Here is a 24,482-nt window from a genome sequence, read left to right on the forward strand (position 1 = left end):
TAATATCACTTATACAGCACTAATGTATTAGTCCCAGTTTTAAGTACTTTACAAACGGTAACTAATAATCCTCACAACAATTCTGTCATTCAGGGCCACCCAGCTGGGATATGCTGCACTGATATGCTATCCAGCCCAGCCTGTCCAACCCTATGGGCTGTTCTCTTTCATGCTGTGCTACTTCCCTAAGATTTATATAGTCTATCTTTTCTACTGGCTTGGAGTGCTGTCTTTATTGTATTTAAATATGTATTGATTTTTGGAATTTCTGACCTCTTTCATGGACTTTTCTATTTGACTAATTGTTGCGGCTCTATGATATGTTTCATTAACTGACAGTTTAATTCTCCCCTTGTCTTTCTTTATTGAAAAATTCTTTTAATGAGTGGCCACTTAATTTTCTCAAAGCACTTTAGAATTCATTTGTTAAATTCTTCCTACCCTATTAAAAACAGAATTTTGATAGAAATTGACATAAACATTTAAAGGTAATTTCGGAAAAATTGGTTTTCCATCATTAGTCATTGAAGCCTTTTTAACCCCCTCTGATAGCACACTTAAAATGCTTGCTTATAAGACTGGCCAGGAAACTGCCATATTGGAGGCTATAGGCTTTGGAGTACTTGAATGAACCAAGAGTAACTACTCCACCCAAAGGGTTAGCCACTCTTGCATTCCAGCCACATTTGGCCACTGGAATAAGTATTGTCAGGAAAAGCTGGAATTCCAAAATGTTATGTAAAATATCTTGACTTTTTAAATTGAAACGGTAGCAGCTTATTTAGTTTCTCTTTCTCTCCCTCTTCTCTCTCTCTCTCTCTCTCTCTCTCAGAGAGTTTTTGTTTCTCATTTGTTTGTCTCTCTCAGAGAGAGAAAGAGAGAGAGAGAGAGAGAGAGAGAGAGAGAGAGAGAGAGAGAGAGATGAGAGAGATGAGAGAGATGAGAGAGAGGAGAGAGAGAGAGAGGAGAGAGAGGAGAGAGAGAGAGAGAGAGAGAGAGAGAGAGAGAGAGAGAGAGAGAGAGAAGAGGGAGAGAAAGGGAATCCTTAGTTTAAATCGAGGTATCAACTAGTTTGCCAACTGTTCTGTAAAACCCTGTGGAACTGGTGTTTGTTTTATAGGTAATTCTTTGACTAATTTTAAGATTAAAATTTTTTTGGTCCCTCTAGCTCTTACGTTAATCCTTGAGTACAAATAATACTTCATATTTTCTTAAATTAGAATTTTATGGAGTTTCACTGACTGTTTAGATTGTAAGATTTTATCACATCTGTATTTTTTCTTTCCTTTCTTACTACTTTTGAGGATGTCATTTTTTCTTCTTCATCTTGATTAGATTGGCTAAAGCTTTTGTTTGTTGTTGTTGTTGTTGTTGTTGGATTTTGTATCCCCTTAGTGTACCCCCAAAGAACTATTATTTTACCAGTTTTTACTCTTGACCTTTCTTATTTTATCTTTAATTCCTTCCATCTGCTTTTATGAGCCAGCTCATTTATTTTAATAAGGAACTTGCCTGTTTGCCTTTTAGCACTACTCTAACTAGCTTTCACACTTTTATGTTATTTTTTTATTATTGTATTTTTGTCTTAAGTTTTCTATACCCATTTAATATTTTCTCTTTGACTTGGGTATGTTAGGAAAATAGTTTTCAATTTCCAAGTGCAGTTTTTTTCCCAATTATAACTTAGCTGTTAATAACTAGTATTCATATCTTATGGTCAGAGAGTATGGACTGGACAATTTTTATTCTTTTTGTTTGCATTTATCTGATCAATGGCTGCTCTTTTTACTTTAAAGGCATTCCATTTAGAGTGGTAGTTCAAATGGCTGGGCACTGGAGCCAGGCTGCTCGGGTTGAAATCCTGGCAAACTCCCATCTACTGTGTGAGTTTGGGGAAGTTATCCTCTCTATCCTTCATTTTCTTCATTTGTCAAGTGGGTATAATATTGGAACTTATTTTATTTGCTTTTTATGTGGATTGAACAAATACAAATAATGTGCTTATTATTAGCCAATGCCTCTAATATTTTAAGTCTTTATGAACATTAGCAACTTTTTTTTTTTCAAGCGAATTTATTTTTATTTTTATTTATTTTTTTTTGTGGAAAGCACCTCAGAGAAAAATGCAGATAGCAACCTGAAAGATCATCAATTGCCTTACAAAAATGATTGAAATGTTGTAATCTAAGATTTTTTTTTTTAATTTATTTTTAATTTATTGGGGTGACAATTGTTAGTAAAATTACATACATTTCAGGTGTGCAATTCTGTATCACATCATCCATAAGTCACACTGTGTGTTCACCACCCAGAGTCAGCTCCCCTTCCATCACCATACATTTGATCCCCCTCACCCTCATCCCCCCCCCCAACCCCCTTACGCTCTGGTAACCACCAAATTACGTTCCCCAGATTAATTTTCAAACCCCGTGGCCATCCTGTGGTCACCGACTGCCCTCCAATCCCCTCACCCTCCCCCCCACCCCCCACCCCTCCTGCCCATCTAGCAACCCTCAGTTTTTCCTCATTGTCTCCCAAACTGTTTCTGATTAGTTCATTCACTTATTCTTTTCTTTAGAATCCGCAAATAAGTGAGATCATATGGTACTTATCTTTCTCTGTCTGACTTATTTCACTTAACATAGAACATTAGCAACTTTTATTATTTTTACTTTTATTTTCCAACTTGTGTATTTCTCTTGGACACTGACTATAGTTTTTAGTTCTAAAATCATCCTAAGAGTCTTCATCTTTTAATAGAAGAATTTAACTGTAAAATTTATGGTTTCTCTCTTTAAAAAGCTTCCTTACGTAATATGTCAATGAAAGTAACCTTTTTTCCCCATTCTGCTCAGATGTTTTCAGGATTTTAAAAATTTTATCCATAAAATTCTAAATTTTCACCAGGTATGTAGGTATATATAACTTACTAAATTTTCCATTTACCAATTCAAACATTTATCCAGATTATTTTTTCTGATCATGCTAATTAATTACTGTTTTTATTTTATTTGTTTTAGAATTCAATTATCTAGTCATTGAGTCTTTAGTTTCTTTTCTGCATATGTATTTTTATTTTATATTATTTTATTTATTGATGTTTTAACTGTGTTTTGGGAGATTTTTCTGAAAGTTTTTTTAATTTGTTTTGTTTTCCCCCTCAAAGTCAGTTCTCTGTGGTATGGAGCCTGTTCTTTTCTGGCTTCAAATGCTTGGTTTTAACTATGTTTTTTATTACCCTTTAGTTTTGTGTTTTTTATATTGTTGTCTGTGAGTTCAAGTATTCATCCTTTTTATTCATCCTTGAGCAATAACAGATGTATCCACACTGGGCATTTGTCCTAAAATAGAGAGTGTAACTCGCCTCAAATCCCTTCCTTTGCTAACCAAATATTCTGTTTCCTTGCCATGAGTATTAGTTAATACTGGCTGGCCAATATCCATTGCACCAGATTTCCTTTTGGGAAATGGTCTCACTCACGCAGAAGTTATATCCTCCATCTTCCTGCTCCAGCTCAGACAGGGCAGCTATGACCTGAGCTCAGCTAATCAATGTATTCTTTTCCAGGATTTTGAATCTTTAGAGAGTGAAGCGAGGTTGGACAGATGGAAGGAAGGGAAACAGACATGGAGGGAAGGTTGCAGGTCATCCTCACAGCACTGGTACACTCATAAGACACTTCCTGTCCTGTGGCATGGTCCCTGGGGTCCCCATAGCGTTGCCTCTTGTTTTCTTCCAGCCCTTTGTTAAGTGTGGACTTTTAGTTGTTGTCAGTACTCTGTGTCCGGGACGGTCTCCCAATACATTTCCCTTCCAGTTTCAGTTAGTGTTGCTTGCAAATTAGAAGCCTAGCTGATAGATTTCTCCTTGGGTCCTTTGTTGGACAGCTGGGTTCTGGAAGATTGCATGAGCAACAGGGACCGCAGCTGGGGAAGATGCCCAGGTTATGAATAGGACTAGCTGAGGGGAAGAAAGGAGCCGGGGCTGTGGGAAAATTGGGACATCCATGAAGTGTCTTGTTCTGTGTCAGGCGAGGCATTCGCAGTTGACTTTCTGCATCTAGTTTCCTTTTGTGTGGCTTGTAAGCCAGGTAGGAGTGGCCTGTATGAAGGTGCTGCTTCACAGACTAGGAAAGTCCAGACACCTCAGAAGGAAACTGGGCTTGCTGCCTTCTGCTTTTGGTAAAGTGAGGCCATGCGTGGTTCTGTCCCAGTGCAGCCGCATTAGGGAGCCGCCCTCGGAAGCAGTCAGGGCCTGGGGGTGGAAAGACTCCTACAAGATGGGGCCTCACGAAACACCGTGAGGATGAAGGATGGGAACTGTGATTGTCACAAGACTCAGCTTTGTTTCGTCCCTTGGCCCTCTGGATTAAGGGTTGTTGCCAGAATCTCTCAGGCTCTTCTCTCTTTACAACTTGGACTCTATGCTGATTTTTCATGCAGGGTGGTTGCAGGTCAGTACTTGTTGAATTCTTTTAGTTTCACCTGCACAGTATCCATCACAAATGCCACCGATTGTATGACATGAGGATGGCTCCCTTCTCCTCATTCTCCCTAAATGCAAGTTCCTCTCTCTCTTGCTCCCTCTCTCTCTTCAGTTCGCCATTTTACTTAGGTTGGACCATATGAAATTGCTGATATTTAACCACTTTCGATATATAAAAATGGTAATTTTATGTGATTCAACCCAGCATTAAGGGTAGAGAATGGTAAGATGTTGCGGGTGGGAATGCAAATTAGAATTTATTGCTTAATCCATTGTTTTACTCATACTCCTTTGAGAACTTCTACTTTGGCAATGGAAATATTCTGGGATTATATAGGCCTGATCCTTAATGACATCATTTTGCTTGAAGAAAAAACTGTTCCATAACCACCCACATTAGGGCAAATGACGTTTGTTTCTGGTCAAGATTTGCTCAAGTCCCCTCTCTTCTAGCTATAACCATTCACTTTTATTCATTTATTATATTTATCTGTGGAACTAGGGTAATAGCATTTTTTTCCCTACTTGCTTAAATATTCTTAGTGTTTCTTGCCTAAATGTATGTTTTTGGAGAAAACTTAATAGCTGTATAGGCTTGCTCCGTTTATTTAAAATTCTGAGCTTTTATTAAGTGGCATTACTGATAGAACTTTTTTGACTAGTGTAATGCTTATGCAATGGCTTGTTTTTCCTTTTGAAGATGAGTCTATGGATTAAATGTCTGTACCTAAATTTGCAAGCTAGCTGTTGGCAGAGCAGAACCTGTTAATTCCAGCAGAGTTTCATGTGAGCTTTTATTATCCCTGAAGAATACCAATTGATTGTGAGAACTTAACAGAAACATAACTCAAATGATCCCCCATAATCTATTCTAGCAATGACGTGTTCGATTCTTCCCCCGGTGGCAGCAGTAGTCAGCTCTGTAAGCTTTTTAAAAATGAAAATCTAGTTAGCTAAACGGAGACCAATGCAAACATCTAGATTTTTTTGTTTTATTTTTTATTTTTTGTGATTCAAACTAATTTAATCAGTCATAGTCATGGTGCCCACTTGTAACACATATCCAGTGGATTTAAAAGAAACTGCCTCTCATTAAATCATCAGCACATTTTCTGTCTTTGCTTGTTTTATTTTGAAAATGACTGGTATGTGAACATCCTTTTTATTTTTTAGGCTTCCTAGTTGAATTTTTTTTTTCTACTAAATGCAGTTAAATACTGCATGATGTTTATAATACATCAAAATGTGAACCCTTATTCAGAGTCAGGCAGCTGAAACATTAGCCTTAGCATTTCCTTTGACTAGCACGAAGCATATTACATATTCATTTTTCCTCTCTGGGCTCTGAGGCATTGAAACAGTTTTTATATTGCATCTGCTCCTGCTATTGAGACCAGTATTCAGCCAAGAAGCTCACTGGGTTGTTAGAACCTAGAACAGTTTGTGTGTTTGCCAAAGTCTTGATCAGCTTCTCGGTGTGGACCTTTTGGTATGAAATAAGGCTCCAAACGTGTGCTGGGAGGAAAGGTAACATCCGTTAATATAGATATTATGTCTTCACTACATTGCTGGGTTTCATTGCTTTGCCTAGAATGCAAAGTCTTTATGTAATCTTTCTACCATTCTCTTACATCGTTTTCCCTACGTTTATATGCAAGTGAACCTTATACCTATCCTCTTTACTGTCTGTTTCCTTATTGAAATCAAAGAAATGTTTGAGGTTACTTTCTTAAATAATAGAAATCCAAACTCACTGATATGCATTTTGAGTTTCAGTCGAAAAAAAATGTGCCTCTAAAGATCCTAATGCAGGCTAATGTATTATACATTTTATACAAGTCAGATTTTCTGGTATTTGACCAAAGCCGGCTATAAAATTTGCAGAGTGATGAGAAGTCACAATATGTCTCGTGATGTTCAGAGTAAATGGTAGATTTGGATTGCGTTTAGAGGCTAAAGATACATAGCCTTTCATCAAAGGAATCAAAGCAATGGCACCAGTGTCTAAAATTACTTGAGTTCTAATAGTTGAAGCAGCAGTGTCCATTTATTTTAGAAAGTATGTATTCCATCCCTGCCCTTTCCAATCCCAGTTCATCTTGAATGAGGCAGCTCTGCTCTCACTCACCTCATCTGCTGGCTTCTGTTTGCATCACGGATACTGGAAAAGCTGTTGAGTGCCTTCTCAGCTGCCTCGTCCCATTAGATATTTTTTGGTTTTCCGGGAGGATTTCTCTGCAGCATGGACACTGACCACTCCATCCTCCCTGAGGTTCTTTTCTGTCTTCTGTGACCTGGTCTCTTTGTCTCCTGGTTCTCTTCCTGCATTGCTGAGCATTCCTTTCTCATCCCTTCTGATTTCCTCCTCTGTTCTCTTCCTGTATGTCCCTTTTCTTGCCTCTGGGGTAGCACCCCTTGGCTCTCCTCTTCATGGTGTGTGCGCGTCCACCCTGAGGTTTTAATTACCAGGTGTGGGGCTGCTTCCAAATCTAAAGCTTCTACTTCAACATCGTTCTTCCTCCCTAGTTAATGGTAATAGTAACAGCTGACACTTACTGAGAGTTTACTATGTACAGGCACGTTCTAAGCACTTATAGGTATTTATCCAGTCAGTGCTACAGTGTTCCCATGAGTTAAGACTCTTTATTATCCTCATTCCACTGTTGAGGAAACTGAAGCAGAGGAGTTAAGGAAAGCACCTACGGTCCCCCACCTGGTAAGTGTGGCATCAGGACCAGAGCCACGCAGCCTTGACCCAGAACCAGGGCTCTTTCCCACTCTGTGCTGTACTATTGGGGCCACATCCAGTCAGTTGCATAGCCTTGTCAGTTCTGCCTCTTAGTATCTCTGCACTCGGACCCCCAGCTCCAGCCCGATTACTCGTTTCCTCCACCTGGTCTTCCTGTTTCCAGCTGTGCCACGTCCATATGTCCTCAATTTCACCAACAGAGTTAGGTTTCTAACATGTGAGTCTGCCCATGTCTCTTCTTGGCTTTTAAATGCTTCAGTGACACTTCACTGTCAGAAAGTACAGACCAGTATCCTGCGCCCGGCACATACTGGCTTTTGCTCTTGGATTCCTCCCTACTCGTCCCCTCTCCTCTGATCACTTCCCACCTCATACCCTACTCTTAGCCGTCTGAGCTATGTCAGTATCCTCACACGTATACTTTTTCCTGCTGCTTAGGAATTTGCCCGAGAGTTCAGCTTAGACTTTTTTTTTTTTTTTTTTTTTTTTTTTACTGTGCACCGGATAATTTCTATCCTACTCATTTTTCAAGACTCAGCTAAAATATTACCTCATCTCCAAAGCCTTCTCTTATTTATTCTAACGTTCACTCCAGAGATACAGGAGATGAGCCCCTGACCTGGTCCCAGCCCTCTGGGCAGAGCAGAGAAGACATGTAATTAAACCCAGTGCACAATAAAGTGTTTCCTTCTAGGGAAGCTAGAAGGGGGTCTTGGAAGGCTTCCTGAAGCAGATGGTATTCAAGCTGCAACCTGAGAGGTGATTAGGACTAGTCAGTTAAGAAGGGGGTGGCAGAGCGTGGGGCAGGAATTTCAGGTTATGAGAGGAGAATTGTGATTATGGGCCAAGGTTAGCAAAATCATGGCATGTTCAAACACCTGAAAGAAGTATATTAGGCTTCAAAAGGGTGGGGGAGGACGTGCATGCAGGGGCCAGATATACATGGTCATCACAGAGACGCAGATGAAGACGACTGCAAGATACTGTCCCAAATGCTTTAGAATGGCTAAAATCAAAGACTGACAATACCCAGGGTTGGCAAGAATATGCAACAATCTCATATTGCTGGTAGGGTCTGCATCCATACCCCCCTGAAAGCACCTGATCTCATCATATATTGCTAGTGGTACTGTAAAATGGGACAGATCCTTTCTGAAAAGCCACCGAACAGTTTTCCAAGGTTACACATACATCATGTGATCTAGAAGCTCACGCCTAGAGAAATGAAAACACGCACCCAATAGACTTGTATAGACATTTTCATAGCAGACTTTTTCATCATAACTTTAAACAGGAAACAATTCAGATGTCATTAACAAGATGATGGATAAAAAAAATGATGACATATTCATATAATGGGATACTATTCAGCATGAAAAATAATGAATTCCTGAGATACACAGTAATATAGAGGAATCAAACAAACAAGTTAAGCAAAAGAAGCTTAATATAGAACTGTAAATATTGTATGTTTACATTTTATGAAGTCTTAAGATTAGCTAAACTGATCTATTGTGATAGAAATCACAATGTCAGAATCTCTTTTTTTGTGTGTCTGTAGTGGGGGCGGGCTGGGGATAAGGTAGGAATTGATTGGAAAGTGGTATGAGATAACTCTCTGAATTGATGGAAATATTTTGTATCTTGTTTTGGGTATATGATTACACGGGTATAAACAGTTGTCAAAATTCATTTAATTGAATATTTGTATATTGTATATTTTTATATCTCAGAATACTTTACAAAATACAGTATAGCCATAAACATATGTCTATTAACATGGGAAGATATTCATGGTATAGTATTAGGTAAAAAAAGTTGTTTAAAAACTGTGCCTATCGTAACCCCTTATACATTTTATAATAAGATATTATTCTTTAACCTCTTATGTATTTTCTGATTTATTTTGAATGAGCATTTTATTAAATTTTGTTGTAAAAATAAATGAGAGAATGCATAAATATTTACTATCCAGTGGAGTAGTTAAAGTATATTCTATGTATATTAAAAACTTGACAGAAACTATTAATTGAGCCATCTAATACGAGAAATATTCATAAATAAAATTTCATGACTATTTTAAGCTACAGTTTTGTTAATCTTCAATGCTTAGGAGAAGTCAGGGTATAGCATTTATACTTTAGAAAAAGGTTTACATTTAATTCATTTTTAAATAATAATCTCAAGTATATAAAGGCTACACAATGAAAGGTAAGGACTAACCACACCTGTTTCCTTGTCATCTGGTTCTTCTCCCAGGAGGCAGCTACTGTGGACCGGACTCTTGTTTATTTTATAGAAATACAGGAAAAGTCATACACGTTTACATGTGTGGAAAGACATATACATATGTATTATACTAGTGATAGTATGCCATGTATATTATGTTGGGTTTTTTAAATTATTATTATTTTTAGATGAGTCTTTTTTTGTGGTAAAATATTCATAACGTAAATTTTATTGTTTCAATGATTTTATGTGTACCATTTAGTGGCATTAAGTACATTCACATAGTTGTGCAACCACCACTGTCACCCATCTCCAGAACTTTTTCCTCTTCCCAAACTGAAACTCTGTACCCACTAAACAACTTCCTATTCCCTTTTACCTTGGCACCTGGCAGCTGCCATTCTACTTTCTGTCTCTCTAAGTGTGACTCTTCTAGGTACCTTTTATAAGAGGAGTCATACAATATTTGTCTTTTTGTGGCTGGTTTATTTCACTTGGTTTAATGTCTTCAGGGTTCATCCATGTTGTAGCATGTGTCAGAATTCCCTTTCTTTTAAAGGCTGAATAATATTCCATTGTATGAATGTACCACATTTATTTATCCTTTTATGCGTTGATGGACATTTGGGTTGTTTCTGCCTTTTGGCTATTGTGAATAATGCTGTTATGAATATGGGTGTATAATATCTGTTCTAGTCCATGCTTTCTATTTTGTTTGTATACCCAGAAGTGGAATTGCTAGATCGTGTTTAATTTTTTAGAGAAGCCCCGTAATACTGTTTTCCATAGTTGCTGCACCATTCTACATTCCCACCAATAGTGCACAAGGTTTCCAGTTTCTCCACATCATCATCAATACCTTTTGCTGTTTTTTTTTTTTTTTCTTTTTTTTTTTTTTTTTTTATAATACCCATGCTAATAAATGTACCATGCATTTTAAACTTAGTATGTCTTAGAGAACCTTTTAGGAAAGAGGCACCCCTTTCTTTTTATAGATTTAGTAAGTATTTTGTGAGTGGGCCTTAATTTAAATAATTCCAATTGATGTAGTTTAATTTCTGGTCTTTTGCAAATGCATAGAGTATATCTTTAGTGTATACAATGCTTTCACATATTTTTACATTTTTATGTATTTTCTGACTTTGAATGAGCATGGATAAAAGTATATCTATCTATCTATATATATCATAAAATTTGGTAGTATTGACAGCAATATGTGAACATACCCATTTCCATACAGCTTTGATATCACAGTTTGTTGTATAGCTTTTTGATCTTTCTAATCTAATGGCTGAAAAGCAGATTCTCACTGAAGTTTCAATTTGCATTTCCTTATGGTAAGGTTAAATTTCATTTCTAGGAACCAGTTATTCCTGAAATAATCTGCTTTGTATTCTTGATTCCTTTTTCTTTTGGATTATCAGTACCCTTTTCTTAGAGTTTTGTACTAATAGGAAAACATGTGATTTCTATCCTCACGGAGCTTAACAGTAATTTGAAGGAAAAAGTAAAATACAAATGTAATTAAATTTTGTGATAAGTGCTACAAAAGAAAGTTTTGGATTTTATGAAAGATGACAGCTTGGGTGGGATTTGGGTGGGATGTGGTGGCCAGGGAAGGCTCCTAATAGATCCGTAAGAGCCACCAAAGCAAATATTGGAAGGGGCAAGCATTTCAGGCAGAAAAAGCATGGACGGTGGAATGAAAGAAGGAGGTATGGCTGGAGTGATGTGAGGAAGAAATGGTGAGAGATGACTGATTTGCCATCAGTTCCTCATACTTTCATCAGCAATATTCAGTGACTTTCCCCAATTATCATGTGAGGGGTTTTAAAACAAATCTTATTTTAACCTTCATGTTAGATACACCTCATGAGAGGCATATGAATCAGGTTATGTAATAATCAAATGTGGATTTTATGAAAGGCTATTAATTGATTCATTGAAAGCCTCTATCTTTTTTAATTTTCCATTTAACAATTTTTTTTAAGAATGAATCCCTGTATGTCATCCTGTATTATTTCATATTTCCCCAGATGTGTGATTACAAATTCAACTCGTTTTCTCATGTGAAATTAATTTGTGATTTTTTGAAGTTCACTAAATGATGCATTGTTTGTTACTAAGTTATCTGTAACAATTTTCCCATTAGGGAAAAAAGCTCTTTGAGTAGTCTATCTTTCAGTGTGTGTCCAAATTCCAAATGTCTGATGAATCCACATAGGGGAAAAAGTGACACTTATAAAATGATTTGCAGCTTCTTGTACTTGGCAGTAAATTCTTAAGTGTAATTCTGCATCTTAGGCGGAATGAGCTGTGACAGATATCCTCAGCTTAATTTTGATCAGTTATTTTCTAAGCTTTTTATACCAAATTCCCCAACAATGAAATAGTAGAAACATGGAGAAACCAGTAGTTACAAGTCAGTTATTTTAAAAAGTGAAAAAATGTTGGTAATTTTAAAAGTTAGTGCCTAGTTTCCTATTTCTGGATTTACTACATTATACATATACTCCTTTCCCTTGCCTTCTGTGTCTTTTGCTTTCAGATCTCACGTTTATTAGGCAACATTGGGGAAAGTGTACATGTGAAAAAATTTGCCAAAAATCAAAGTCTCTCTTGTTAGAAACTAAGCAATAGACCCTACAGGATAGGCACATCTTTTTTGATCTTGTATTCCCCTGACTATCGCAGAGAAATAGCCCAACTGGTGCTTGTTGAACACTAAATGAATGGAAATACTTGGAAGCAATTGTATTTGCTCTAAGTAACTTTTTCTGTAGGTATAGGCATTTCCCATTACTTACTTGATTTTTTAAAAAAAAAATTATTAAAGTCACGAATGTATAGTTGAAATGTCTTAATTTTGTACTCATCATATTGCTTGCTAACAATAACGATTTTAAATATGGTACTTTTTTTGTAGTCTAACGTAGCTTTTCTGTTATTGCTTCTAAATATTTTTTTCAACTATTTCCTGAGGTGTTGTTTCTGTAAGACTGCAAGTCCTACTTTTTGTTTCCATCACTAAAGGTTGATGATCATTGCTGTGTTTCCCATTCATTGGGGGAACAATTTCCTTATGTTTCCTTGGATCTTTTTGTTTTTCATTCATCAGATACTTCATAAATGCTTACCACATATGTTCTGGAATACAGGTATATGCATTGCAAATTTGTGTATCTCTGCAATTTCATGTTTTCCTGCCTGGAAGAATCTTCTGGCTTGATTATCAGCTAGTTTTTGCTATTCTTATTTATGGTTCAAAGAGTGATAGACTAGGAAGAACAGGTAGTTCAGTGAAATAGGGGTACGGACTAATTTGGTTATTCAGCCAGGTGTCCGGTTATTGTCACATTGCTTCATGTTTTAAATCACATTGTCTATTTTTGTTCATTAGATTTCTGTTCTGCCTATTATGCCAAGGAAAACTAAAACCTATGTTCCTTCTGGCCTGCTATGATTAATGCCGTCATTTATGCCTGTTGCGACCTACTCATGCAATTTTTCTTAAAGACCGGTGTGCTCTTTCAAAATATTAGTCCCCTGGCTTCCACAACATCCTATTGTGGCTTTCTTATGAGCTTGTTTTAAATCACTCTGAAGTTTAAAGAAAAAAAACAACAAAAAACACAACCAAAAACCAACCAAACAAAAAACTATAATTCATTCCTTCCCACTAATTTTATGGCTATTTTAATAATATAAATATTTTAAAAATTTATTCCTCAACTTTCCTTCTCAGCTTAGCCCCACTGTGTGCATTAATACCCCAGGAGACACCTGGAATTAAAACCTTAAGCACACGTGCTTTAATCCTTTGTTCTGTCTCTAGTCATTTCCTAATTCCCATGATGCTTTTTCATGAGAAAGCTCTTCTTTTCCTCACCTTCCCTATTTTCCTACCACTACTATATTCTAGATCATATCATCTCATACCTAGATTATTTAACTTCTCTCTAACTGGCCTTTCCTGTGCAATTAGTTTCACATATGCCTGTGAGTTTAATATAAAAACTTTAAGTAAACATAATTTTAAGCTGTGAGTCTCATTCATTCCTTCCTTATTCATCTAACAACTATTACAGTGCCCATTATATGCCAAGTATGCTTCGCAGTGCTGAGCATGGAAAAGAGAACGAAATAGTTCTACTGGTGGGTGGGATGAAGAAGAAGAGAGAGGAGACATATAAATTACAGTAATTTTAGTTTGTGATAAATGCTAATGTGTGGTAGAACGTGAGGGTACAGTGGCAGTGTTGGTTTAAGTTGGATGCTCAGGGACACTTTTCCTTGTAGGTTTTATTTGAGTTAAGAGATGAGGACATCTGTCTCAACATCTGTCTTTCCCAGGATGAGAAAGACAGGAGAGAAAAAAAAGTCAATAGTTAAGAAAATTCTGGAAAACATTGTAATGAGTTGGAGGCTTCTACAGCCTCCCCCCAAACAATCGGCAGGATAGTCCTTAAAGTAACCATTATGCGTGTGTAAGAACTCAGTACAGGATCACAGTAGCATCTCAGGCATCATGGGGAGGGGAAAGGGCGAGGTTATTCACAAACGGAGTTGGGGACATTAGTTGCTGTCTATCGTGTGTGTGATTCTTTGCTTGGTGGGCTGTTTCTTGGAGCCCATTCATGCTTATGGGACTGGGATTATGTAGCAAAATAAAACTGATGGAGATGAAAAATTCCATCATTGGTGTGCCTTTCATTTTAGTTTTCAGATTTCTTACTCTGTAGTTTCTATTTTCTATTTAAAAGCTGCAGCGAATTTGTTTTGACCAATGTATTTCTGAAACTTTCCAAGAGCTCTGTATATTGGGATGTTGAGATACGGAAATCAAGTTTCTGTATTTGATGGCCAGAGATTAAATCCCAAATCTGTCCTAACATCTCAGGTTTCCAAGTATTGGCCATAAGGCATAAAAGGTGGGTCTGGTCCATGGTCTCCAGAGTGCAGTTAAATCAGGCAATCACTAGCAAGATAAAAAAAAAAAAAGAACCAAACAGGAGCAAAGTTCCATTGGCAGTAAGAGCGGGACGAAATAGTCTTGGATTTAGTTGTGCTACTAAAGAACTGCGAGTTTTAGAAATTTCCAGCTTCTTTATTATAAGTTCTTGATTTGGGCCTGTAAGAATCTTAGGTTAGACTGGGTATTTGGGTTTCTTTAGACACTATAATGAGCCATCATATTCTCCGTGTGAAATTACATTAATTGGTGATTCCCGTGGCAGTACAGATTTAATTAACATTTTAAAAATTCTATACAAGGAATTATTCATTCATTCATTTTTAGAAATTGTGTCCATTACCCACTCTGTCACTGGTTATGTGATCATGCATATGTTTGAATAAATCAGATGTTTTGTTAGTGCTGTGGCTTCTGTTACAAGCTTTGTAGGGAAATATTTATCTATCTTTAAAGGTTCTGGTCAACCTCAATTAAATTTGGCTTGGTACTTGGCTGTTAGCGGTAGGTATCCCGTGATGTGTATCCTTATTAAAGCCCCTTTTCTTTCTGAAATTTTACTCGGTTTTCCAAACCATCATATTGCAACCTGACAAGTCTGTGGCACTTAAAATGTTTCCTTCCGGTACTTCAAATTTTTAACTTTGATGTATTTTTTTTCCTTTACAGAGGAAGATGTCTTCTTGTAACAATTCAATTTTTCTAGGGCTAGAGGTCTAGTTACCTTGTATGGAATTATGGCAAAGGATTGCCTAATGGACAGATAATGATAATGTTAGAGCTTTCCACTCAATAATGAAAAATAAACTATATAGTCTACATTTTAACTGTATCTAGAGGAAAGTGCTTTTTAATGTTTTCTGTATTCCCAGAGGCATGTGACATTTACCACCTGTATCTTTATTGCTGTTACTTTTGTGTAGTTTGCATGATTTACTTACCAGTGTCAGAAGGACTAAAATAAATATTGATTTTTCAATATAAAGGTATTGAAACAAATATCACGCTTAAAATGACAGTCATCCAGTAAACACTCGTCAAGCGTATACATTGTATAAAGTACTTTGTTAGGCGCTCTGCAAGATTTAGAAATAAATCTGCTGTGTCGCCAGCCATCAGGAATCTTTGAGGTTGTGTGGGATATTATACCTTTATGAAAAGAAACTTCCAAACTGACCTGCATGACTTTGCCTAAGGAGAAGGAATCATCTCAGACAGTTTACTCAGGATGTTTTGTCACCAGAGTCCTAAAGTGGACATTCATTCACTGGTTTAAAAAAATATATATATTTTAACAACTGGTGTAATAAATATTGGTTATATTTAACGGTTGTCCCTAATGTTTATGCTGTTTGTAATTTGATCTTTTCTTATCTATTAATGTAGACTCTTTCTTTCTTTTCTCCCTAGTTTACTAGAAAATGGGCAGTTTGAAGTTGTGACAGGTGGCTGGGTTATGCCTGATGAAGCTGCTGCACATTACTTTGCCTTAATTGACCAACTAATTGAAGGCCATCAGTGGCTGGAAAAACATCTCGGTATGTATTGATGTCTCTCCTCTTCACGGGGACTACCTGGGGCAGTTAATTTCGGGGGATATGAGGGGATGCTCTGCTTTATTTTTTCAAATAATTAATTTTCCCAATACTAACAATTTTTGAATAATTTATCCTTCATTAATTTGTGATTAATGAAGTTCTTTGATCATAAACTGAGTTACATAAATACGACAGGGCCCTTTTATGGTCATATACCTTGTTTAATCCATTATTTTATCTATTAATTTTACCTGTTATTTTTATTAATTGGAATTTTTTCCCTAAAATCCCACTGGGATTTTAATTATATAAATTAAAACTCTTGGTTATAAGAGGCAAAAACCTAATTTACTAGCTTAAGGGGGATAAAAAGAAAGCAAGAAAGAAAGGTATTAGTTTTGGTCATTGAGAATTCCAGATGTAAAGTAGTTTTAGGTAAGGTTGGATCCAGGGGATTCAAAGTGTGTTGTCTTTGAACACACTTGGTACTTGGCTGTTAGCGGTAGGTATCCCGTCTGGGCGCTGTCTCTTCTGTCTCTGCTTGTTTTTGCCTGGCTTTAGTCTTCCCCCGGACCTCTTCACATGGTGTCTAAGGTGGCCATAGGCAATTAGGACTCTCATCTTCCCAGTCTAACAACCAGGAGGACTTTGCCTTTAATACCTTATCTAATTGGCCCAGTTTGAGTCAGGTGCTTATTTCTGAGCCAGTTACTGTGGCCAGAGTTATAGGAGCTGAAATCACAGAGGCCTAGTCAGTTCGGTGGAAATGATCATGGGGAAGAGGGGTCTGTGGAGGGCAGGGTCAGCCTCGCCTGAGCCATGTGAATGGAGGGGCCCTCCGTGGTGAGGGAAGGATCTGTTATCATTGCACTGGGAAAATCAGATGTTCACTACAACTCATGGCAACATGGGGCTTTGGCTAATTGAAATCTTTGTGATACCTAATATTTGAATTCTGTAACATGGTATGTAATTCCTTTGAAATATTTCATATCTCAGTTCAATTTTGTAGTTCTGTATTGTAAGAACCATGTTTTTTTAAATTGACGTTCATTCTAGATATTTTATTATTTAAATTTTTTTTCTACGTTAGAGATAAAATTCCTGCCGTTCTCATTCATTTTTTCTTTTTATTTTGGAATAGTTTCAAACTTAAAGAAAAGTTGAAAGAATACTATAAAGAACGTCCATAAACCCCTCAACCACATTCACCAATTATTAAAATTTCTACATACTTGCTTTTTTAATTTCTCTTTAAATGTTGTTGAGATTGTTGTTGTTATTAGAGTAAGTTACAGATATCATACCTGAGCAGAAAAGAGGTAACATAGGTCTGAAACTGCTATATTTAGAAAAGTCTTGCCTGCAAGGTTGGCCCTTGGCTGGTGTCTGGGACTTGGATTTCCCTAAATGCTAAAAGTGGCTTGCGGTGTTTAAATTGTTTGTAAAAAACAATGTAGTTTATGCTAAATTCTTGTTTTTCTTCTGGGAGTCTAGAATCTCAATATGTGCTAGGCAGAGGGGGTGCCTACATGACCAGCCCCTGATGAAAACCTTGGACACTGTCTCTCAAGAGCTTCCTTGGTTGACAGCATTTCATATGTTGTCACAATTTGGTGCTGGAGGAATTAAATGTGTTCTGTATGAGTCCACAGGGATAGGACACTTAAAATCTTATTCTTGGTTTCCTGTGGCTTGTGCCCTATGTGCCTGTTCCCTTTGCTGACTTGGCTGTGTATCCTTCCAGTAATAAATCATAGCTGGGAGTAAAACTGTATGCCAAGTCCTGTGATCTTTTTTAACAAATCACTAAACAGGGGCATGGACTTGGGGACTCCCTGCACAGGGCCACTTCTCTAAGCCAAAAATATTCTAAGCTAAGAATATTCACTTTATAAACCTAGGTTTTTGTGGATTTTTTACTTTTATGTTTAGCTTTTATTGATACATAATTTATATGCAGTGCAACATATGAATCTTAACTGTAGAGTTTCAATTCTGACAAATATATGTACCCATTTAACCCCCATTTTCATCACTCCACAAAATTCCTTATTTTCCTCAACTGTGCCCCTGCAGCCAACTGCTTTCCCATTTCTATCACTGGAGATTATTTTTGCCTATTTAAGAGCTTCGTATACTATATGGACTAACTCTTTTGGATCTGCCTTCTTTTGCTCAGCATAAATTTTTTTCTTATAACTGTATTGTTTCACATATCATAAAATTCACCCATTTAAAGTGTATATAGCTCAGTAGTTTTTAGTATATTCGCAGAGTTGTGCAACCATCACCACCGTTTATTTTGGGGACTCTTTCAACATCCCAAAAAGAAACCACTTATTTATCAATAGTCACAGCCCTTTCTGATTCCTCCCTTCCCTGCGACAAGCTTAGGCAATCACTAATCTGCTTTTTATTTATATGGATTTGACGATTCTGGACATTTCACATAAATGGAATCATACAGTATGGCTTTTGTGACAGGCTTCTTTCACTTGGCATTACGTTTTCAAGATTCATCCATGATATAGCATGTATCATGTATTCAGCTTCACTTTTGATAGCTGACGAATATTCTGTTTGGATAGACATTTGTTTATCCATGCTTCAGTTGATGGCCATATGGATTGTTCCCCTTTTGACTATGAATAGTGCTGCTGTATACATTTGTGTAAGTTTTTGTGAGGACATATGTTTTCATTTCTTCGGGGTATATCCCTAGAAGTGGAATTGCAGGGTCATATGATAACTCTATATTTAGCATTTTGAGAAGCTGCCTAATTGTTTTCCAAAATGGCTGCGCTATTTACACTCTGACCAGCAATGTATGAGGTTTCTAATTTCTCCACATGTTCAACATTTGTTACTGTCTTCTTTTTATTTTAGCCATACTAGTGTGTGTGAAATGGTATTTTATTATGACTTTCATTTGCATTTCCCTAAGACTAATGATGTTAAGCATCTTTTCATGTGTATATTGGCTATCTGTATATCATCTTTGGAGAAATGTCAATTCAAGACATTTGCCTACTTTTAAAATTGGGTTCTTTGTCTTTTCATTGTTGACTTGTAAGAGTTCTTTATGTATTCTTGATACAAGTTCCTTGTCAGATAATGATTTTCAAATATATATATTTTTTAATTCTGTGGGTTGTCTTTTCAGTTTCTTGAAGGTGTGCTTTGATGCACAAATTTTAATTTTGATGAAATCCAATTTACATTTTCTTTTGTCACTTGTATTTTTGATGTCATATTTAAGAAACTATTTTCTAACCCAAGGTCATGAAGATCCTGTGTATCTCTTTCTGAGTTTTATGCTCTTACATTTAGATAATGAACACAATTGAGAATATGGAGTTTCTTCTTATTGTAGCTTTGGCTGAAATTAGTGTTCTCAATTTTGTTTTATAAACAGTTTACAACAACGTGTTATTTTGGAGACTTTTTCCATTTGGTTACGTGTGGGTTTATTTCTGGGCTCTGTATTCTGTTTTATTGATCTGTGTTTCTGTTTTTATGCCAATACCATTCTGTTTTGATTACTATAGCCTTGTTTGATATCAGGTAACATGATACCTCCAATTTTATTCTTCTTTCTCAAGGTTGCTGTGTCTATATGGGGTCTTTTGGGGTTCCATATTAATTTTAAGATTTTTTTGTTCTAGTTCTGTGAAAAATGTCATTGGTATTTTGATAGGGATTATATCGAATTTATTGAACACTTTGGGTAATATAAGCATTTTAATAATGCTAATTCTTATCCATGACATGGTATATGCTTCCATTTATTTGTAGCTTCTTCAGTGTCTTTCTTCAGTATTTTATAGTTTTCTGAGTGTAGGTCTTTTACCTCCTTGGTTAAATTTATTCCTAGGGTTTTTTTGTTTGTTTGTTTGTTGTGTGTGTGTGTGTGTGTGTGTGTGTGTTTGATGCCATTGTAAATAGAATTTTTTCTTTTTTAATTTCTCTTTCTGACAGTTCATTATTGGTGTATAAAAATGCAACTGATTTCTGAATATTCATTTTGTATCCTGCTACTTTTCTGAATTTATCATTTCTAATAGTTTTTTGGTGGAATCTTTCTGGTTCTATATATATAGTATCATGTCATCTGCAAATATTGACAGTTTTACTTCTTCCTTTCCCATTTCGATGCCTTTTATTTTTTATTGTCTGATTACTGTGGCTAGGAATTTCAGTACTATGTTGAATAAAAGATGTGAAAATGGGAATCCTTCTCTTGTTCCTGATCTTAAGGAGGACACTTTTGGCTTTTCCCCGTTCGGTATGATGTTAGCTGAAGGTTTGTCGTATATGGTCTGTATTATGTTGAGTTATGTTCTCTCTACTCCCACTTTGCTGAGAGTTTTTGTCATAAATGATGCTGAATTTTGTCAAACCCTTTTTCTGCACCTATTGATACGATCATATGATTTTTATCTTTCATTTTGTTTATGTGGTATATCACGTTAATTGATTTGTGGATATTGAACCAACCTTGCCTCCCAAGAATAAATCCCACTTGATCATGGTGTAGGATCTTTTTAATGTATTGCTGAATTTGGTTTGCTAGTATTGTGTTGAGGATTTTTACATCTATGCTCATCAGCCTATAATTTTCTTTTTTGTCATGTCTTTGGTTTGGGAATCAGGGTAATGGAGGGCCTAGTAAAATGGGCTTGTGAGTTTTCCCTCCTCTTGAATTTTTTGGAGGATAGGTGTTAATTCTTCTGTGAATGTTTGGTAAAATTCACCGGTAAAGCCATCAGTTCTAGTACTTTTGTGTGATGAGAGTTTTTTTATTACTGATTTGATTTTGTTAGTAGTAATTGGTTGGTTCAGATTTTCTGCTGTTTCCTTTTGGTTTTCTGCCTGGAATATCTGTACATTGGTGTCAATAGGGTGTTAAAGTCCCCTACTAGGATTGTATTACTATCGATCCCTCCATTTGTGGTGGCCAATACTTGCTTTATATATTTAGGTGCTCCTGTGTTGAGTGCATAAATGTTTACAAGGGTTATAGCCTCTTGTTGGATTGATCCTTTTAATATTATGAAATGTCCCTCTTTGTCTCTTATTAGAGCCTTTGTTTTAAAGCTTAATATGTCTGGTATAAGTATTGCTACTCCAGATTTTTGTTGTTTGTTTCCATTCTCACATCTTTTTCCATCCCTGTACTTTTAGTCTGTCTTTTGATCTGAGGTGGGTCTCTTGTAGACAGCACATGTATGGGTATTGTTTTCTTATCCATTCAGCTACCCTATCTTTTGATTCCATTTACATTTAAAGTTCTTGTTGATAGATTTGTAGTTATTGCCATTTAATTATTCTTATTTTTTTATCTTTCAAAGTCCCTTTAACATTTATTGTAGTACTGGTTTGGTGGTGATGAACTCTTTTAGCTTTTCCTTGTCTGGGAAGCTCTTTATTTTTCCTTCAATTTTAAATGATAGCCTTGCTGGGTAGAGTAGTCTTGGTTGTAGATCCTAGCTTTCCATCACTTTGAATATATCTTGTCAATCCCTTCTTGCCTGCAAAGTTTCTGCTGAGAAATCAGGTGACAGCCTTATGGGAACTCTCTTGTAGGTTGCTGACTTGCCTTTCTCTTGCTGCTTTTAAGATTCTCTCTTTGTCTTTAACTTTTGCCATTCTAATTATAATGTGCCTTGGTGTGGGCCTGTTTGAGCTCATCTTGTTTGGGACTCTCTGCACTTACTGTGTGTATATTTCCTTCACCAGGTTAGAATATTTTTCAGTTATTATTTCTTCAGAAAGGCTCTCAATCCCTTGTTTTCTCTCTTCTCCTTCTGGTACCCCTATGATGCAAATGTTGTTATACTTGATGTTGTCCCAGAGGTCTCTTATTAAACTTCTCTCTGTCTCTCTCTCTCTTTTTTTTTTTCATTTTTGCTGTTCTGGTTAGGTGTTTTCTGCTACCTTGTGTTCCAAATCGCTGATTTGATCCTGTGCTTCATCTAGTCTGCTGGTGATTCCTTCTAGTATGTTCTTCATTTCAGTTATTGTATTCTTTATTTCTGACTGGTTCTTTTTTATGGTTTCTGTATTCTTTATGCTTACTATATGTTTGTTGAAGTTCTCACTGAGTTCATCTATTCTATCCCTAAGTTCATGGAGCATCTTTATAACTATTGTTTTGAACTCTGCATCTGGTAGATTGCTTGCCTCCATTTCGTTTAGTTCTTCTCCTGTAGTTTTTTTCTCTTCTTTCATATTTCTTTTTCCTCATTTTGGCTGCCTCTCTTTGTTTGTTTCTGTGTATTAAGTAGCTCTGCTACATCCCCTAGTCTTGGTTGGGTGGTCTTATGTAGTCAGTGCCTTGAGGAGCCCAGTGGTGCAGTCTCCCTGGTTCCTGGTGCTGAGTACTCCAGAAGTGTCCCTTGTGTGGGTTGTGTGTGCCCCCCCGTAATAGTTGAGCCTTGATTGCTGTTGGCACATGAGTGGGTGGGATTGAGCCTCAGGATGACTGGCTGTAGGGTTTGGCCCCATCCACAGTTTACAGGCTGCTCTGCAGAGGGCTTACCTCACAGAATTGGAGTCTCTGGTGACTGCTGAGACCACCTTTTGGGTTTGCTGTTTGTGGGTCTAATTTGAGTGATGCTTTGCTGTGTCCTGATACCGACTTCCAGGTATGTTAGTTCTGGGGCTTCTTGAGACAGGCTCTGGTGCAGGCCCAGGTCAGCCACAGCCTCTAACCGGCTGGGTATTACCTGTAGGAGCTACAAAGTGATCTGCGGTTAGTCACTCCCTATGCGGGACTTAGAGGTGTGTGAGAGGGCATGATACGAACAGAGGATATCTGCCACCAGTGCCGGGCCTGGGGTAGCTCCACAAAAAGCCAGGACACTCCAAAGCCTGCTGACACCTGCCGGATTCCTTAAGATTCAGCTACTGATAAAGCCTTATGCAATACACGAATTGGGTGAGGTGCGGTCTCAGGAAGTCATCAGGATGGGATGAGTCGTGTTGTAGGTTGATGTAGCTTGTGGTTTGGTTCCAGTGCTGAGCCTGGGGCTACTCAATAAAAGTCTCAGAGCACACACCAAGGTCAGCGCCCCACTCCAGGCCCATGTACCCCAAGAGTTGTCCAAGAAAGACTGTAGTCAGGCCCCAGGCTGGCTGCTGTCCGAGAATGTGCCTCTGGTGTTGTGGGAGTTGGATAGGGTCTGGTCCCAGGGAGTCACCAGGGTGGAGCGACACAGCTCACCAGGCCAGTGCAGATTCAGATTTGGCCATGTGGGGAAGGACTCAATACAGGAAAGATGGCACCCAGCTACTGGTTGCACAGGAGGAGGTTTTAGAGGTCCAGATATGATCTAAGGTATGCTCATTGGTACTAAAGTGTTATTGTAAGTAGGCCCTCCTTGTGCTCTGATCTAGGAAACGTGTGTGTGTGTGTGTGTGTGTGTGTGTTAAAAACCAGACGTTAATATTGGTATCTCCTGTTTCAATTCAGTATCATAGGATACATTTCAGTCTCCCACATTTACGTTTTTGGGAGGTAAATTACATATGTGAAGTACACAAATCTTATGTGGTCAGTTTTTTGACTTCTGGCACATATTCTTAGTCCTCTGAGAGTTCTGACTTTTCCTTCTCAGTCTTCTTTGCTGATTTCCCATCTTGGTGTTCATCTGCAGTATTGTTCTATACAGCTCTTCCCACTGCTGTTTTTGTTACTCTGTGTTACATCTATTTGCATGATAGCGTCTGAAACTAGAGTCAGAACCACGATTAACTCATTTTTGTAGTCCTGGGGCCTCTCATACTCTTAGGAATATATAGAAGGTCCTAAACAGACATTTGAAAAAAAAGAACTGCACACAGTAATATTTTTTATGCCGATTTATAAGTTGTATGTAGAAGCTTTCTTTGAGAATCCTGAAAAAATAAAAGATTCTATTTATATAATACCAAATGAATAATTGTATCAATTCTAATCTGTGCGTTTGTTTATTTTTTGCATTTTATCCTCTGTGAAATTGAGATATATCTTTAGTTGATGGCTGTTAATATTGGTGAAGTCAGGTATATAAATTCCATTCTAGGTAGAAAGGAAGCACCAGCATCAAAATATATAAAGATTTAATGAAATATGGTACAGTTATTTTGGCCAGTTCTGCCACTGTATAATAAGATGATTTGGAATAGTTTTAAGGAATAAAATGCAGACTAAAAGTTTCTTAATGCTGGAATTAGGGAGTACAGGTTGAAATGAGTTTGCTTACTTGTCTTTATTACATAACAGTGAATTGCTGGGTTATCCAGCTCCCCCGAAAAAAACAGATCTAAGAGGGAGGTCTTGATTCTGTTTGTTTCTCTAGCTCTATTGGATGGCAGTAGCTTTCTAATGTCTATAGATGGCAGAGTGCTTATTTCAGCTAACTGATTAACCTCTGGTGTGATTTCCCCTGCCTGGAAGGACATCGCCTTGTCAGAATCTTCCCTTTTAGGGAGTCCTGTTGGGAGTGCTCCTAAAGGTAATGC

General features: G+C 37.1%; 1 protein-coding gene across 1 annotated transcript in view; it reads left to right on the forward strand.

Moving 5' to 3' along the window:
• The window catches only part of MAN2A1 (mannosidase alpha class 2A member 1), a 164,725-nt gene that overhangs the window by 41,603 nt on the left and 98,640 nt on the right, over positions 1-24,482 (forward strand). The window contains exon 5 of the mRNA XM_033110404.1: positions 15,847-15,974. Within this exon, the coding sequence (XP_032966295.1) occupies positions 15,847-15,974 (128 nt within the window). The remainder of the gene's footprint in view (positions 1-15,846; positions 15,975-24,482) is intronic.

Source organism: Rhinolophus ferrumequinum, chromosome 7, assembly GCF_004115265.2.
Source record: "Rhinolophus ferrumequinum isolate MPI-CBG mRhiFer1 chromosome 7, mRhiFer1_v1.p, whole genome shotgun sequence".
In the NCBI taxonomy this organism is placed as follows: Eukaryota; Metazoa; Chordata; class Mammalia; order Chiroptera; family Rhinolophidae; genus Rhinolophus; species Rhinolophus ferrumequinum.